Source organism: Saccopteryx leptura, chromosome 13 (assembly GCF_036850995.1).
Source record: "Saccopteryx leptura isolate mSacLep1 chromosome 13, mSacLep1_pri_phased_curated, whole genome shotgun sequence".
NCBI classification, from domain to species: domain Eukaryota; kingdom Metazoa; phylum Chordata; class Mammalia; order Chiroptera; family Emballonuridae; genus Saccopteryx; species Saccopteryx leptura.
Window position 1 is genome coordinate 53,407,653 of NC_089515.1, and position 17,325 is coordinate 53,424,977.

The 17,325-nt window shown below is 61.2% G+C and overlaps 1 protein-coding gene across 3 annotated transcripts in view; it reads right to left on the reverse strand.

The window, feature by feature from the left end:
• Positions 1-2,080: 2,080 nt before the first annotated feature.
• Positions 2,081-17,325, reverse strand: part of ADAMTS17 (ADAM metallopeptidase with thrombospondin type 1 motif 17) — a 209,465-nt gene continuing 194,220 nt past the window's right edge. For all 3 annotated transcript variants that reach the window (XM_066355082.1, XM_066355081.1, XM_066355080.1), the window contains 3 exons: positions 14,364-14,516; positions 4,918-5,095; positions 2,081-2,961 (listed from right to left, as the gene is read on the reverse strand). In XM_066355082.1, the coding sequence (XP_066211179.1) occupies positions 2,789-2,961; positions 4,918-5,095; positions 14,364-14,516 (504 nt within the window). In that variant the 3' untranslated portion in view covers positions 2,081-2,788. The remainder of the gene's footprint in view (positions 2,962-4,917; positions 5,096-14,363; positions 14,517-17,325) is intronic.

Genomic DNA, 17,325 nt, shown 5'->3' on the forward strand with positions numbered 1-17,325 from the left:
ACAAACAGTACAGGGTATCGTTACACAACAAAGAAACATCACTGCTGCGGTCCCAGGGTCCCCGGCCTTCTGAGCCCGGTGGACCCACGACGGCCTTGCTCACGCGGCGAACAGAAGGCAGGCCGGCGAATTCCAGGGGCACCGGAGCCTGCCTGAGCTCAGGAAGACGTGGGCTTCCGGGGACCTGAGCGGGTGTTCAACAACCACCACCAAATAGATAACTGGCATTCTGAGGGTGGGAGGCCCTTGCCAGGGGTGTCCAGTTGCTATAAATTAAGGGGACCAAGGAGCAACTTGGGGGGAATGCTCGCCGAGGGCACAGGCACTGCTCATCCACTCGACTGGGCCCACTGACCCACGCAGGCTCCCTGACTCTGTCCATCTGTGACGGAGCACAAAACATTTGGGGCTGAGGGAAAACTAAGCCCTAGCTCCCCAGGGTTGAAGGGTTTTATGGAAACAGGGCTTTGGGGTGTCTGCAGGTGGCCACGCCTGAGCCGGGGAGGACAGCATCCTGGGGCAGTGGCAGCTGCTAGTCACCTTGCAGGGGGGTGGCTCCATGCTGGTACCCGTTTCTCTGCGCTTGCTGACCCGTCCCTGCGTTCCGGGCCCCTTCTCGGCCTCTGGGCTGTCGTGCACACCCCAGACCCACACACAGCCCACCGAGCAGGCTGTCGTGCACACCCCAGACCCACACACAGCCCACCGAGCAGGCTGTCGTGCACACCCCAGACCCACACACAGCCCATCGAGCAGGCTGTCGTGCACACCCCAGACCCACACACAGCCCACCGAGCAGGCGGTCGTGCACACCCCAGACCCACACACAGCCCACCGAGCAGGCTGTCGTGCACACCCCAGACCCACACACAGCCCATCGAGCAGGCTGTCGTGCACACCCCAGACCCACACACAGCCCACCGAGCAGGCTGTCGTGCACACCCCAGACCCACACACAGCCCACCGAGCAGGCTGTCGTGCACACCCCAGACCCACACACAGCCCACCGAGCAGGCTGGAGGCGGCACACCCCAGACCCACACACAGCCCACCGAGCAGGCTGTCGTGCACACCCCAGACCCACACACAGCCCACCGAGCAGGCTGTCGTGCACACCCCAGACCCACACACAGCCCACCGAGCAGGCTGTCGTGCACACCCCAGACCCACACACAGCCCACCGAGCAGGCTGTCGTGCACACCCCAGACCCACACACAGCCCACCGAGCAGGCGGTCGTGCACACCCCAGACCCACACACAGCCCACCGAGCAGGCTGGAGGCGGCACAGTTTTTGTTCCTGTAATTTCAGCTGACCCTGACGACGTGATGTTGGAAACACACACGCACACACAGATACGCACACACAGCACCAACGCACGAGGAAGCACCTGGAGACGGTCCGTGAGGAGGTGTCGCGGAGGAGAAGGCAAAGTCCTTGAACAGAAGCACCCGTCAAATACCCACCCGGTGGCTCAGCAGACGGACCTCCCGGCTCCCAGAGTGGGCAGGGTCCTGTCCTCTGTGCTCTCCACGCGGGCCATCTTTTCACTTGTCCTGGTTCCACAGAGGGCCCTGTTTCGAGGGGTGAGGGGGCTGAAGGAAGGAGAGACCTTCTTCATGTTTTTCTGAGTGTCATTCTGACCCCGCTGGGAAGATGGGTCAATGGTGACAGCATGACCGGGTCTGAGCTACAGGAAGGCTGGTGGGCCATGCCGTGACCTCGGCTGGGTGGCACACCCCCATGGGTCCGGGCATGGCAGGCTGAGTGGCCCCTGGCAGAAACCCGCCCCGTGACGGGCGAAGCAGCCAGGCCTGAGCTCAAGTCTTCGGAGGTTTTCAAGAGAATCAAACTCAGGTCAACGGGAAGCCAACTCTCAGGTCAAACGCTTCAGGAAGTACTGGCTGGGGTGGAGGTACCCGGAAGGCAGAGGGGAGTCCCCTGTGCCCCCATGTGCCAGGAAGTGACCCACAGCCCAAATTAGCACCTGTCCTGTGTCACAGCACCCCACGTGGTAGGCGGCCGAGATCTGGACATTAAATGCCTCACCAACCCCAAACCCTTCTGGAACATTCTCCCCCGCACGGGTGATGCCCAGCGGCCTGGCCCTGGTCTCCTCGTTGGCTTATGCAGACCCAGCCGCTCCGAGGGAAGACTTCCCAGGCGAGGTCCCAGGTCTAGAGAAGATGCTCTAAGCCACGGGGCAGAGAGGCCAAGTCCCTGCGCTGTCACGAGTGCCCGGCAGTCCGGCCCTCTCCAGAGGCCACCAGAGGAGGCTCACCATCTGTCCTTCCACCCAGGGCACTGCCGGCTTTCAGAATAAAGCCTGTCTTAAGGTCAGATCTCTCATGCGGGGTATTTCACCCCACGGAACACCAGGCACCTGGGAAGGTGACCGTCAGAAGAAAGCCCAGACAGAGGCGGGCAGTGACGTCCCTCTCTGCCAGCAGCGGACGGAGGCGACCCCTCTGAGGTCCACGGAACCTTGGAAACAACAATCACGTGCTGACTCCTGCCCGTTTCCCTCCTCACCTGTGGAAAGCCATCCGGCGGATGGTAACAATATATTAAGTATCAAAGCACTGACAGCAGACGTCAAGTCCGCACTTGAGTTCTAGGGGGACCGGGGTCTCGGGACAGCTTGCCGGCGGGCGGCGCTGGGCTTCGGGGTGCGGGGGTCCCAGTGGCAGGGCCGCTGTGCTCCCGGGCGGACGGGCTCTCACCGAGCCCCGTCGTTGCTGGGATGCAGACCTCGTGCTGGAGGGTCGTGGGGCCGCAGAAGCACGTGTCATGAGCTCGGTGGTGGCGGTGGCGGTGGTCGGCGCATCTTGTTGGCGTAGAAGTCCCTGCAGGTCTGGCAGCAGCGTTGATACCACCGCATGTCCTGACAGAGGTCCTTCTCCCGGATGACCCGACAGTACACAGTCCACTGGTCCCGCATGCACTTGTAGGTCAGAGCAGCTAAGGGGACAGTGGGGGGGGGGGGGGAGAGAGAGAGAGAGAGAGAGAGAGACCCCAGGTGTTACGGGTGGTGTGGGGACGTCATGAGGCATGCACAGGGATGGCCTGTGGCCGGAGACACTTCGAGAGCCTGGCACAGACCGAGGAGGCGTGTCCCCTGCCGGGGCCACAGTGGGTGCTTTCTTCTATAGGGGACACACTGTGTCCAACCTGTCCACCTGGCAGAGCGTGGTGGTCTGGCTGCCTCCCTGGGGCCAGGGCACTGCCCACCCTTCTAAGGAGCTAAGGGGCGCTTACTGATATTTTATGGTGGGAGACAAAGTCACCATTGGCATTTACGAAACAAGAGAGCACAGGGCACTGCAGAGCGAAGGGCCCGCCAAACACAGGGTCACAGCACAAACAAGTGGCCCGAGTCCCCTTCAGTCTTGGCTCTGCAGAGAAGGTCCTGCCCAAGGGAGGCTCTGGGGGTTACCAAAACGGCCCGGGCACACAGCAGTCGGGGTGGGGGGGCGCTCAGCAGGCCCTCCCCACCCCAGCAAAGCCACTCAGAAACGCCCTCCGTTTCGGCATCAGGGAAAGGGGCTTCAGGTGGGATTTGTTTGAACAAGCAGACACTCTCCTCTAAGGCATCCTTAGGTCAGTGTGGCCGTTTTTCTTCTTGTGCCATGGCTGTCCTGGGACATGGCTGTCCTGGGACACAGATGGCTGGGACATGGCTGTCCTGGGACACAGATGGCTGGGACATGGCTGGCTGGGACACGGCCGGCTGGGACACGGCTGTCCTGGGACACAGATGGCTGGGACATGGCTGTCCTGGGACACAGATGGCTGGGACACGGCTGTCCTGGGACACGGCTGGCCTGGGACATGGCTGGCCTGGGACACGGCTGGCTGGGACACGGCCGTCCTGGGACACGGCCGTCCTGGGACACGGCCGGCTGGGACATGGCTGTCCTGGGACACAGATGGCTGGGACACGCTGGCCTGGGACATGGCTGGCCTGGGACACAGATGGCTGGGACACGGCCGTCCTGGGACACGGCTGTCCTGGGACACGGCTGGCCTGGGACACGGCTGGCCTGGGACACGGCTGGGGGGGGACATGGCCGGCTGGGACACGGCCGTCCTGGGACACGGCTGTCCTGGGACACGGCTGGCCTGGGACACGGCTGGCCTGGGACACGGCTGGGGGGGGACACGGCCGGCTGGGACACGGCTGTCCTGGGACACGGCTGGCTGGGACACGGCTGGCCTGGGACACGGCTGGCCTGGGACACGGCTGGGGGGGGACACGGCTGTCCTGGGACTTGACTGGCAGGGACACGGCTGGCCTGGGACTTGGCTGGCAGGGACACGGCTGTCCTGGGACTTGACTGGCAGGGACACGGCTGGCCTGGGACACGGCTGGCCTGGGACACGGCTGGCGGGGACACGGCCTGCAAACGGCCGGGTTCAGAGCAGCTTGGGCCGCGCACACACAGACGCTCCCTGCGGCATTAGAGACAGGACCCGTGGATACTCCTGCTCTCTCCTCCAACTTAAGAAACATCCCTTGCAGGGACTTCTACGCCATGTGTACATCACCACGGATTCGTGAACGATGACTCCCAGGTCCCTCGCTTCCAGAAGAAGGTGCTGCCCTTGGCACGCCCCTCCCCCGGGAACCCTAAAACACTGGAAGAACATTCTCTCGTGTCCCCATCGGTTGGCAGAGGGAGTCACGGGACACCACGTTGGAGACTGCTGTTAGCAGACATCCTTTCCGTGATGAGGAATGAAATTCCATGTCTGAAATGTCTGCTCTTCTACAGAACTGACCGGGGTCGGGCTCCCCAGGGCTCAAACGAGACCCAAGGAGGGGGGCCCGCAGGCTTCGACTCCCAGAGCCACTGGGGACGTCCCGGCCGGGGGACACAGCACCCCTCAGCGGCCGGGGCCCGCGGAGACACTCACCGAGGCGAGGGGAGGTGATGGTGTTCACGTTGATCTTGTCATTGCAGACCTCTTGGTGGCACTGCCTGTAGGCCGCTGGCTTTGAGAGGGCAGGGCACTCGTTGCCGTGACGCCCGGTGACCTCGTGCATGCACTGCACCACGCGGGACTGCAGGCCCTTCCCACAGGTCGACGAGCACTGCGGGGAAGAGACAGCCACGCTGAGTGGGGGCCTGACCCGGCCTGGGGGCTGTGACCGCGGCCCCACGGTGCGGCCACCCCGGGGCCAGGCCCGTCTGTCACTCGCAGATGCTTTGAAATAACTGCAGAACGAGAGGTCTCGCTGTGCGCCTCCTGGAGGACTGCTCTGAGATGTCACGTGCTCAACGTCTGTGTCCCTGCGACACTCAATGGTTTGGTGTTTGGAGGGAGCTCTTTGGCGGGGGCAGGGGCGGGGGTGGGGTGGGGTGGGGTAGGGGTGTAATTGGGCTTAGATGAGTTCACAAAGGTGAGGCTCCCATGGTGAGATTAGCGTCCTTATAAGAAAAGAGAGACACAAGGAAGACACAAGGAGATGGCCGTCTGAAAGCCAGGCAGGGAGCCCTCGCCACGAAGCTTGACCTTGCACTTCTCAGCCCAGAGCTCTGAGAATTCAGTGTCTGTTGTTTAAGAGCCGCCCCCCCCCCCCCAGCTCAGCCCCAGAGATCTGAGGATTCAGTGTCTGCTGTTTAAGAGCCCCCCCCCCCCCAACTTGTGGCAGTCTGTCACAGCAGCTCCGCTGCCCACGACGGGGTACCTGCTGAAACACCAGCTCAGGTTGGTGGTATCCCACCTCCTGCTGCCTCCCTGGACCCCTGCTCCAAGCGGAGAGCTGGGCTTGGGAACTGCTGAGACGCTGGGCAGGGGCCTGTTGGTACTGCAGGGGCATGCGGCCGATGACCACAGAGGTGTCCTCAGCACCTGTACTGCGTGGGGCTCCCAGCCCTTGCCCAGCCCTGGGTCTAGTGAGGAGCCCAGTGAGGATGGGGTTGAATTTCCCACAAGGCCAGAGGCTTGGGGCTCAGAATGACGCCGACTTGGAGACAACAAAGAAATGTGACCTTTCTTGCCTTACAGACTCATGGACAAATATCGTGGGGACCAGTTTTAATTTAAGACGCCGAATTCCGGGGCACTGGCGTCTCCAGCACTGGCAGACCCAGGTTTGCACAAACCAGGGCTCCGGAGTTCAGTGGGGCATCCCCGCTTCCCACGAGGGACCTGGTGAGACCCGCAGACTCACTCCTCCCCAGCTCCCCCTCCCCTCTCGCCCCTGCCAAGCGTGTCCCGCTCACCCACGCCGCCGCTGCTCCTGGAGCACCAGGGCCCTCGCTCTCCCTCCCTGGAGCTCTTGGAAGTGTCTCCCCATCCCAGCTGGACAGCCTGGCCCCTGTGGACACTCCCTCTATCTGGGGGTCCCCGGAGCTCCCACAGCCCGTGACTCACGGGGTCCTGTGCGCACTCCGCAAAACTTTCATAAAAGCAAAGGTCACGGAGGCAGCAGCTCAGCTGGAGTTCACACGGGCAGCTCAGAGTGGGGGGGGGGGGAGAGAGAGAGAGAGAGAGAGAGAGAGAGAGAGAGAGGGAGAGAGAGGGAGATGGGGCCTTTCCTGTGAGGGCCACACTGGCAAGAAGAGGTGGCAGGCAGCATCCGGGTCGTGTGCCTCCCCATCCCTTCTTCCTTGGGCCTGCCCACGGCTGTGCTGGGGAAAGGGCCTTCCCGGACCCGCGAGCAGCCCCCAGGCAGAAGCTCTGGAGAGTGGGAGACCAGGCCAGCAGGTGGATGAATGAAACGGCTAGGGCCCTACGGCAGTGCAAAATCCTGTGGACAAAGAGCAGCCAAGTGATGCCAACACACTGCCAAGAGATGCCAACGCACTGCCAAGGGATGCCAACGCACTGCCAAGGGATGCCACAGCTTGCAAGTAAAGAGCCAAAGACAGCAGCACAGACACTCAGTGAGAGTGACGGCAATGACCAGGCGCTCTAGCGAACGACAAGGGGACTCGAGGAGGCAGAGTGAGCAACCGCACAGACAGACGTCAGGCTGCGAGCACAAGAGCATACCGCCCGTCTCTGACCCCGCACAGCGCCCGTCTCTGACCCCGCACAGCGCCCGTCTCTGACCCCGCACAGCTGCGGTCCCCCCAGGTCTGACATCGGCACGCGCCCGAGGCAGGAGATAACAGTCGTCCCAGGACACATGCGTAACTTCGATCATGAACACGTAACTACACGAGTAAGTTCCTGTGTTGAGGAGGTGTGTGACTAGTCCACATATGCTATTAAAGACTCTTATCTAAACTGGTCATAAAATTGAAAATAAAAAAACCTACTGCCCAAGAAAATAGAGGGTTGCCACGTCCCCAGGGCCTTATTTCTGTGGCCCTTTGGCACTGAGACCCACGTAGGGAAGCATGGGACCCACAGGTGACACCAATATCCCTTTTTTCCTTATAATCCCCTGGCCCTGGGGCCACCTGATGCAGGAGGCACACCCAGGAGGATGAGCGAGGAGTCGTCACAGCCCTCGGTGGAGGAACAGGGACAGGCGGGGCCTGCAGTGTGCCCTCTTGGCCCACAGGGCCCAGGCCACACCAGCTGACCGCCCGGCTGAGTTCCTTCCTGGCCAGGAATGTCCGCGAAGGGTCTAACGTCTTTTGCAGGTGTCGTCACGGGTGTGATGACTCACTCAGGGCCTCCATCCCATGCGTCTCTCCCAACCAAGTATAAAACTGAGAAGGCCCAGCCCAGACATGGTCGGTGACTGTCATAACGCTCAGGTGCTTGGCTGGGTTAGCCTCGGGGACTCACCTCCCCTGAGAGCTCTTGGTCCTGTTTCCCATGCTTTAGCCTACAGAAAGGAGGGAGGGGTGGCATCAGGACCCCCCCCAAACACACGCGGAGGCACGTGGTCACCTGTCCTGCGCGCTTGCTGGTCACACTCACCAGCACCGTGGAACATTCCGCTCCTCCCCCAAGGCGGGTGGCAGCCGCCCAGCTCAGCAGGGGGCCGTGTCTTGCCCAACATCACAGAGTGAGCGAGCCGCCCAGGAGGGCCAGGGCCCCAGCCGCCTCTCCGGAACTCCGGTAGTAATCAGATGCTGTACTGTCTGGCGCTTTCACAGGACCCCAGCTCCACCACTGACTCCTTCATTGTCTTTCCCAGCAGGGGTAGCCCCTGGGGGGGGGGGCCCTGTAGACTCTGCCCCTGGGGGGGGGGACCCTGTAGGCTCTGCCCCTGGGGGGGGGCCCTGTAGGCTCTGCCCCTGGGGGAGGGCTTGGACCCTGTAGGCTCTGCCCCTGGGGGAGGGCTTGGACCCTGTAGGCTCTGCCCCTGGGGGGGGGACCCTGTAGACTCTGCCCCTGGGGGGGGACCCTGTAGGCTCTGCCCCTGGGGGGGGACCCTGTAGGCTCTGCCCCTGGGGGAGGGCTTGGACCCTGTAGGCTCTGCCCCTGGGGGGGGGACCCTGTAGACTCTGCCCCTGGGGGGGGACCCTGTAGGCTCTGCCCCTGGGGGGGGACCCTGTAGGCTCTGCCCCTGGGGGAGGGCTTGGACCCTGTAGGCTCTGCCCCTGGGGGGGGGGGACCCTGTAGACTCTGCCCCTGGGGGAGGGCTTGGACCCTGTAGGCTCTGCCCCTGGGAGGGGGACCCTGTAGACTCTGCCCCTGGGGGGGGGCCCTGTAGGCTCTGCCCCTGGGGGAGGGCTTGGACCCTGTAGACTCTGCCCCTGGGAGGGGGTCCTGTAGACTCTGCCCCTGGGGGGGGGGCCCTGTAGGCTCTGCCCCTGGGGGAGGGCTTGGACCCTGTAGGCTCTGCCCCTGGGGGGGGGACCCTGTAGACTCTGCCCCTGGGGGGGGGGCCCTGTAGGCTCTGCCCCTGGGGGAGGGCTTGGACCCTGTAGGCTCTGCCCCTGGGGGGGGGACCCTGTAGACTCTGCCCCTGGGGGGGGGGGCCCTGTAGGCTCTGCCCCTGGGGGAGGGCTTGGACCCTGTAGGCTCTGCCCCTGGGGGGGGACCCTGTAGACTCTGCCCCTGGGGGGGGACCCTGTAGGCTCTGCCCCTGGGGGAGGGCTTGGACCCTGTAGGCTCTGCCCCTGGGGGGGGGGACCCTGTAGACTCTGCCCCTGGGGGGGGACCCTGTAGGCTCTGCCCCTGGAGGGGGGACCCTGTAGGCTCTGCCCCTGGGGGGGGACCCTGTAGACTCTGCCCCGGGGGGGTGTGTGTCTGAGTCTGGGGTAGGTTTTGCTGAATTTTAGCTGGACTCCTGGGGGCTCTTGGCACACAGCCCTGGGCTGTGCACACATGGGAGGATGGTTAAGACCCTGGGTGTACGCTTACCCGTCGGGGACTGTCACAGTTGGCCACGCACGGGTTCCAGAGTGGCATCAACACACCCAGCTTTGCTTCACACTCGCAGGTGTGTGTGCCTCTCGGGAAGTTTGTAAAACCGACCACGAGAAAAACAAACCACGCAGCGTCTGAGCTGTGGGTCTTCTGTTTGCTCCAGTAAGACAGACTCACCTGCGTAATGTAAAGTAAGAGTGGAAAACCCCGCCCAGGACCCCTTGATGGAGTCGCCACCGTCCACGCTCGTGAGGAGTGGGGTGGGCTGTCAACACGCTGCATCCCTATCTACTGCTGTGTGGCCTTGGGTAAGTGACTTAACATATCTGAGCCACAGCTGCTTCACGTGGCTTGTGAATAATGCAGCTTGCCTTACAGACGTCTCCATGATCAGAGACAGCGTAGACACAGGTGCGCTGCAGGGAGACTGGGGTGGAGGGCCATCGACAAGCACTGCCATCATTATGAACAGCGGCTGCACGGGGCCAGGGGCCAAGAGGGCCGGGGCTTCCGGGAAGGTGCACCGAGTCACCGGCGGTTGCTCAGTGCCCCCCAGGTGGCCGAGACATGCATCAGGCCTCCGCAGGCAGGTGTGGGAGCCCCCCTTTGCCTGGAGGCCCGCAGAGCTCAGCTAGGTGACCTCGGGAGCGCAGACGGTGACGGGGACCTGAAGACAAACGCGATTCCGGATGGGTCTGAGGGGGGCTTTCGAACGGCCTCCTCCCGGAACGCTTGCTACACTGAGGATGGCAGAGGCACAGAAAACAAGTTCCATCTCTGTCCATCCCCCACCCAACCTCCCTCAGGCCTCGGCTTTAAATACACAGCATGGGGACCGCCCAAGTCTCCTGATAGCATCGGATTAGCCCCAATCATCACAGGGAAGTCATTTATCAGGCTTTTAAAATCTAAGCAAACAGATCTATTGAAAAAAAACACAACACAAACATATCTGGTCTTGTCTGAAGCCCTCTTTCCCTGCTGCGGGCCGCTGCGCATTACATTAGCACTCAACGCCCCCCCCCCCCCCCAGCCCCAGACACAGGAAATGGATCAAAAGGGAATGGGCCATAAATCCACCGGAAGTGCTCCTGGCTGGGCTGGGTGACCTGAAGGAAGGGCAGCCCCTTCCCGTTCCCTCCCCGACAAGTGCTCGCAACTCACACACAAGGCCTATGACCTGCCACGCGGCCCAGGGCCTCTCCCCAGATCAGAGAGGGCGTTAAAGACACTTGGGGTGTGAGTTCTGCAGAAAAAATGGCAATGGGATAAAACCTTTTGGTGCACAGAAAGGAAGTCTCACAGAAGCAGAGGAACAAGGAACCTCTGATCTGTGTTTCCTCGGGGGCTCGTGATGCTGACGACCAAGTGACAGGAAAAGAAAGGTTTTTACTTCTCCACCTGTAAGAAGTGGGGAGACCTTCTGTCCCCTGGCCCAGGGGACAGCAAGACAGTTTGCAAGCATGACTGGCTTGGCTTCTGGGGAATGATCTTAACGGTACAGTGATGACGACAGCCACAGGGCCCCTTTCTGCACGCCTGCTGTGAGCTGGGCCTGGGCTGTGCACAACAGCCGCGTGGCCACCGCAGCGCTGGGGACTTAGTAGGCGCACAAGAAACAGGCCGCCAATGCACAGAGGGCACCTCGGAGCTGCCGGAGGTGGAACGCTTCTCCAGGGAGCAGGCCTCCCACCCTGAGGCCCCTGGGGCTGCTCCGTGGCCATGTGGCCACACCAGGCTTCTGCCCCCACGCAGAGGAGGCCTGACCTGAATGACAGGCTCCACCAAGGCGAGAACTCCCCTCTCCTCCCTTCTCCCACCAGCCTGTAAAAGCGGGCTATAAATAACGCCAGACCCCAAGGGGAGGTTTTGAGAATTAGCTAACGGAGGTTATAAAAGTCTCAGGAAGAGGGAAAGGCTACAGGAATGTTATACTCGTGCCTTGAGCTCCGATCCCTACAGCGCGGGGGCGGGCTCTGGGGTGAGTGGGAGGCTAGGCTAGGGAGACCAGAGGCGAGGAGGGACCCTCGCGGCCCAGGGTCACTGTCCCCTGTTGCCACCGAGCCTTCCCCTGGGCAGCTGAAAATGAGAGCGGGAGGGGGGAGGGAGGAGGAGAGACTCTCCTGACAGCAAGGCCGTTCTCTGTTTGTGCCTAAAAGGCACTTGGCTGATGAAATGTCAGAAGCATTTCTGACAGATTTCCCCCCAACTTGGCACGAGCGTGGCCAGCCCTGGAAGCCGTTGGAACCTGAACTAGCAGGTTTCAGCAATCATAAAAATCCCCGCTGTCTTTGCTCCAGCCTGGAAACGGGAACAGCTGTCTCAGACACATGGCCGTGCACACCTCCCCACCACCCCCACAGCCACACACACACCCCCCTCCCCCGCCAATCCACACACCCTTCCAAGCTGCCCCTCCCTCCTCTCCTCAGCCTCAGCGCTGGGCCCCCCACCCCCGCCCCATCTCTGATCCACAGCCTGTGGACTCACAGATCCTGGATGGGCCAATGTAGCCAGGACCCAGCAAACTGAGGTGACCCCTGATGACCTGGGCTGGTCACCCCAAGGGCCCTGCATCCTGGTTGGTGAGCCTGGAGCACAGGAGACTCCAGGGGCTGCTCCCACTGTCCCCTCAGTGTGGCAACTTCACACTCCCAGAAGGACAGTTTCCAAAACGTTTCTATCCCCAGGGACAGTGACCCTGGCTGGAGGAGTCTGGGGCCGGGAGGTGCAGGGGTCCACAGCAAAGAGGAAACCATGCCAGGTGTCACCAGACCCGAGCTGACTATGCCTCCCTTCTACTTCCTGTCCTGGGCCGCCGGTGACCAGGGGAATCGTCCTTCACAATAGCACAGGCTGCATAGAGTGCATGACCTCTACTAACTCCCTGACCGCCACGACTTTATTCCAATCTGCACTGGACGTGCGGAGCCCAGACCACGTTATTCTGCCTGTCACGGTGTTGGCCAGGTCCCCCTCCACATCCTCGGTGACCTGTCGGGCACGATGGGACCACCCAAGGCTTTAGACTTTTCCGCCACAGAACTTTCACCCACGCTTTCTGATTGGAACCTGAACCGTTGAGAGCTCACCTCCATTCCCCCCAGGGCCTCGGGGACACAACGGCGACCTTTCCCAAGCTGGGTCTGGATGTGCTTGGACATGAGACAGCACTGGTTGGCACGATCCCAGACAAGACTGTGCAGCCCTGCTGATAAGGGGAAGTTAGATCGGGACAGGTCAAGCCCTGGGGACTGTGTCTCCTCACGGTGTGACCACTAGGGGACAGAGCTGAGGTAGGAAAATGGGCTCAGTGGTCAAAGTGCTCAGTCACATACATTAATGGCCCCTTGAAAGCCCTGAGTGCCTCTGACGGCTGGGCAGGGCCAGTGTTTCCCGATGCCCATTTCAGAGATGGAGACGCTGAAGGCCCGAGGGGTCAAGGGCCGTCCAGTGCTGGACCGGAGCCGTGAGTCGGCTGTGTTACGCCTCTACCAGACTCCTGGTTCTGACCACCTATTTCTTTTGCCAGAGCCTTCCTGCGAGGTCCCTGTCCCCATGGAAGGGTTACCCTGGCAGCTCTGTGCTGAGCCCTACCACATTCTAGGGTCTGATTTTCGGAGAAACCAGATTGCTGGCCTCAGTTCAATTGTCTCGGTCTCACATTTTCTGAGCTCGGAGGCGAGAAGAAGGAGGTGTTTTGGGTCTTCCCTGCATTTCCCTGTCACGCGGGTGCTGCCTAGTGGCAAAGCCAGGGCACTGGAACCAGAGACACTTGGTTTTTTATGTGTCCCACAGGTTCGGAGGGGTTTGGATTAAGGCTTGTGTGGGGGTGGGAGGATTAAAGGGGGAATGGCGTCCCTGCAAAGACAGGATTCCGATTTGTTTTGCTGTCCAACAGAAAAACCCTTCTTTCCTCCATAAACAGAGGCACAAACTGTGTGACCTGCTTGAGCCAGGCCGGGAAATGACAGTGCTCAGCTGCTGTGAGGAATGGGGGAGAGTGCTGGGGGTGGAGAACCTGGTGGGAGGGGCGGGGGGGGGGGGGTGGAGAACAGCCCCAGCTGTGCCCCAGGTCACGGCACCACGCGAGGACGCAAGGCAGTTTTCTGCAGAGAGGAAGCCACAATCCGAACTGTCATGGGAAATTTTCCCATTTTTAAGTGACAGCAGCTAATCCCCAAATGGTTACACATCGCACAAGCCACACCAAAAACTTAAGTGACTCTTGGGCCACCAGACTGAAGAGACAACAGAGAAGGAAACGTGCTCTCACCAGAAAGTGTCACAAGAAAATCAGACAGAGTTCCGTTCGACATTTTACAGTTTGTGGAGGGGAGGCGTTGCTCCCTGGAGGAGCTCCTGTTTGGGTCCCTGTTCCCAGTAAACGGGGCCTGTCAAACATATCAGGTGCACAAGGAAAAGACAGGTTAGGCCCTGGCTGGGTGGGTCAGTGGCTAAAGTGTTGACCCGGAACACCAGAGGTTGAGGGTTCGATCCCCGATCAGGGCACGTACGAGAAGCAACCAGTGAGTGCACAGCTAAGTGAAACGAGTCTATGCTTATCTCTCTCTCTCTCCATTCCTCTCGTTCTCTCTCAAATGAATGGAAAAGTGGAAGAAAAAAACCCCAATTAACAAGGATCTTTTCCCTTCGTTCAATGCTAACACCTGTGTCCTCAGGGACAAGGACCAGCTCTGGAAGGTGGCTGTACCTTCTCCCAACCCTGTGTCCTCACCCGCACATCCTGGCAACAGTGCGTTTGCTGCTTGCCCCCGAGCCCTGGGGCTCGTGTCTCAGCCGAGACCCCCACCTGTTTCTGAGGCTTTTGTGCAGGTGGCCAAACCCCTGCAGGGCCGGGGGCAGCCAGCCTGCCTTGTGGGGTGGCAGAGCGGGACCCGAGCACCCTGCTTTGTCCCCTGGGGGACACTCAGTCCCTCAAACTGCACGCTGCGTGGGGCCACCGGCAAGTGCAGTTTGTAAGAGTGAATTTGCCTGCTGAGTGTGCCCGGCGCGGGCGGGGGCGGGGCAGGGGGACGCGGGCGGGGGCGGGGCAGGGGGACGCGGGCGGCCGGCCTCACCTTGGACCAGTCCCCGGTTCTCCACTCGTAGCAGCCGGAGTAGTCCTCACACGCCTCCTCGGCTTTCGGCCTGGTGGACGCGTCGCATTTTCCTTGTGAATTGGTGCAGGTCACGGTTCGCTTCTGTGTCCCTTTGCCGCAGCTGGCGGAACACTGCAAGACACCGTTTTGGCTCCTGAACCTGACCCAGTTCAGGTCAAGTCCCTTCACACCGAGCGAGTCCCCACGGAGGGCCAGACCCAGCACCGGGGACGCCGTGTTTCTTCCTCAGACCCTCCTGGTCTGTGGAACCAACAGCACCGGGCTCCGGCTGGGATGTGGGCCACATGGCAGGTGGTGGGGGGGCCCAGGAGTCAGGCAGACCCAGGCGAGAAAGGGAAGCAGAGAGGTCAGGGGGCCCCTGGCTCTTCCCACCTGGCCTCCAGGTCCATGGGCTCGGCCTGGACCAGCCTGGGGCCACACCACCAGGGCAGGGCAGGGAAGGAAGGGACAAAGAGCAAAGCCACCAGTGACTCCCACAGAGGTCACCCGGCAGGCCCTGGCAGGGGTTCCAGTGATGGTTTTCACGTAGAGGCCGAGGTCACAAAGCAGTGCTCCCTGTGGTGGCTTACGGCCTGGGAGACACGGCAAGAGGCTGGGTGGGGAGGGGACCAGGGTGGACACGGCAAGAGGCTGGGTGGGGAGGGGACCAGGGTGGACACGGCAAGAGGCTGGGTGGGGAGGGGACCAGGGTGGACACGGCAAGAGGCTGGGTGGGGAGGGGACCAGGGTGCACCTGAGAGCTCAAGGGGAGCAGAGGCACCAGGGACCCGCTGCAGGGGTCTGGGGCCCGCGCGTGGGGCGCTCCTCCCACGGCTCAGGGAGGGACAGTGTCCAGGCTGGTAAGAGTGTCACCTAAAAGCACAAAGCAGAAGGAAGCCCGCCTAGAGGTGACCTGTGACCTTGAGAGGACAGGAGCTGGCCAGAAGCAGAGGTGACACGGCTCGTGAACCTGGGAGCCCTTCCTCCGACACGCGAGGTGCGGAAGCCCTGCCTGCACCCCCCACGGGAAGGAAGCCTGAAACGCTAACTTGCGGAGTGAGGTGGTGCGGCTGGGCAGACCCAGCGAGAGTCACGCTGTCGGGAGAGGCCAAGGGCCACTTCCTCCTGACGGCCAGGGCCCAGTGCTGCCGTGGGGACCGCTCACGGGCGGCAGGGGCCCCAAACAGGGCCCCCCCACAGCTCTGACCTCCGTGACTTACTTAAAACACGGGAGACGATAGCACTGATGTCTTTCCCACTACAACAAAGTGGACTTCTGCGAAACAGCATACGGAGGACAGGTGCTACTTCTGTCTCTTGTTAACACCGATCACAAAACGTTATCTAGCGTGATGTTCCCTTTGCATTCAGTTTAGCTCTCTGTTTGAAGGTCCTAAGGGGTTTTTTTTTCCCTCCTTTCCTTTTTAGAGACTTAGGTCTGTTTTAGCAGAAAGACACGTCAGAGATGGCCGAGGTGTCCCCCGGGGGCAGGGGCAGTGGGGACCGAAGAGCACATGTATGTGATCCCGTGTGTAGGTTGAGGGGTCGGTCTAAGGCAGGCGTCCCCCACAGGGCTGCCCGGGCAGGATGGCTCGGGGCCTCCAGGAGGGCTGCCACAGAGCACCCTGGGTCATGGTGCTGAAGGGTCGTCCCCTGCTCTTCCAAGTGGCCATGTCCCCTGACGCTTTCGTCAACCCCGTCCCTACCCTTTGACTCAGGGGCTCCTCCTCCTCCTCCGTGACACCAGCACCCACACCACCGGCTCTTCCCTTAACTAAGAGCCTCCTTCTGCCCGAGTTTCTGCTCCGGCCAAGTCTATTCTGCATCCCGTGTCCTGACCAACCCCAGGAGTGGCTGTTCAAACCAGCAGCCCACTGACTGGAAGCCCTGGGCCTCGGCTGGCTGGGGCTGCCTCGGAAGGCACCTCTAGGGCAGTGGTCAGCAAACTCATTAAGTCAAATTTCCTTTGAGAGCCAGATTTTTTAAACTGAAACTATATAGGTAGGTACATTGTTATTAATTTAACTAGGGTACCCCTAAGCTGGCCAAAGAGCCACATTCAAGGGGCCACAGTCGCATGTGGCTCACGAGCCGTGGTTTGCCGACCACTGACCTAGGGGACCAGTTCAGTTTCTCTCCCGGCTTCGGATCCAGGGAGGGGGGGCCTGGAAGCCGAGGGCAGGAGGGAGTCTCTCCCATCCTGCTCCTCCACACCTGTGCCTCGTTCTGATGACGCTGGTGAGGCAACCCCATCCGTACACACTACCCCACGAGACGTGTAAACCCACGTGTGTTCCAGAAAAGAAGTGTTAGAGGGCCCTCAGCAGGTGGTGACGTGGCAGAGGCACCAGGACTGGGGGGGTGTGGTGGCCACGGGGCGGGGCGGGGCGGGGGGCTTGGGTTCCCAGCTCGGGGATGAGGGAGAAGCGTTCTCCTTGAGCCCGGGCTGAGCCTGAGTTGGATGGAGAGAGGCGTGGGTGCTATTTCAGGATCGGGATCGGGCATGACCAGGCACACAGAGTGACAAAGACAGATGTGTTCCCATCCGTCTTGTCCCACCACCTCCCAGTCTCCAGCAGGGTGCTCCTTAACCCTGTGATGATCGTTGATCGTGTCGGGCTGGGTTATTTTGGTAATGGGAAATATTGTCCCCCCCATACGAAAACATCTGAACAGAAAATTTATAGTTTCGACCTGATTAAAGCATACATCTTGTTTGGATCAAGACCCAGGCCCTAAGGCCCATGGGAAGTAGGGGAGGAAAGAGACTGCTCACCTGTTCCGCTCCCCCCAACACGTCTCCCGCTCCCCCCAAAAAGGTCCCTTGAGTGTTACACTGACACATCCAAGTACATATAAATTTAAAAAAAATCAATAAAAATGTTAAACTCTCTCTTCTTTTCCTAAAATATCCTAAGGAGTAGACTGAACATGCAGGTCT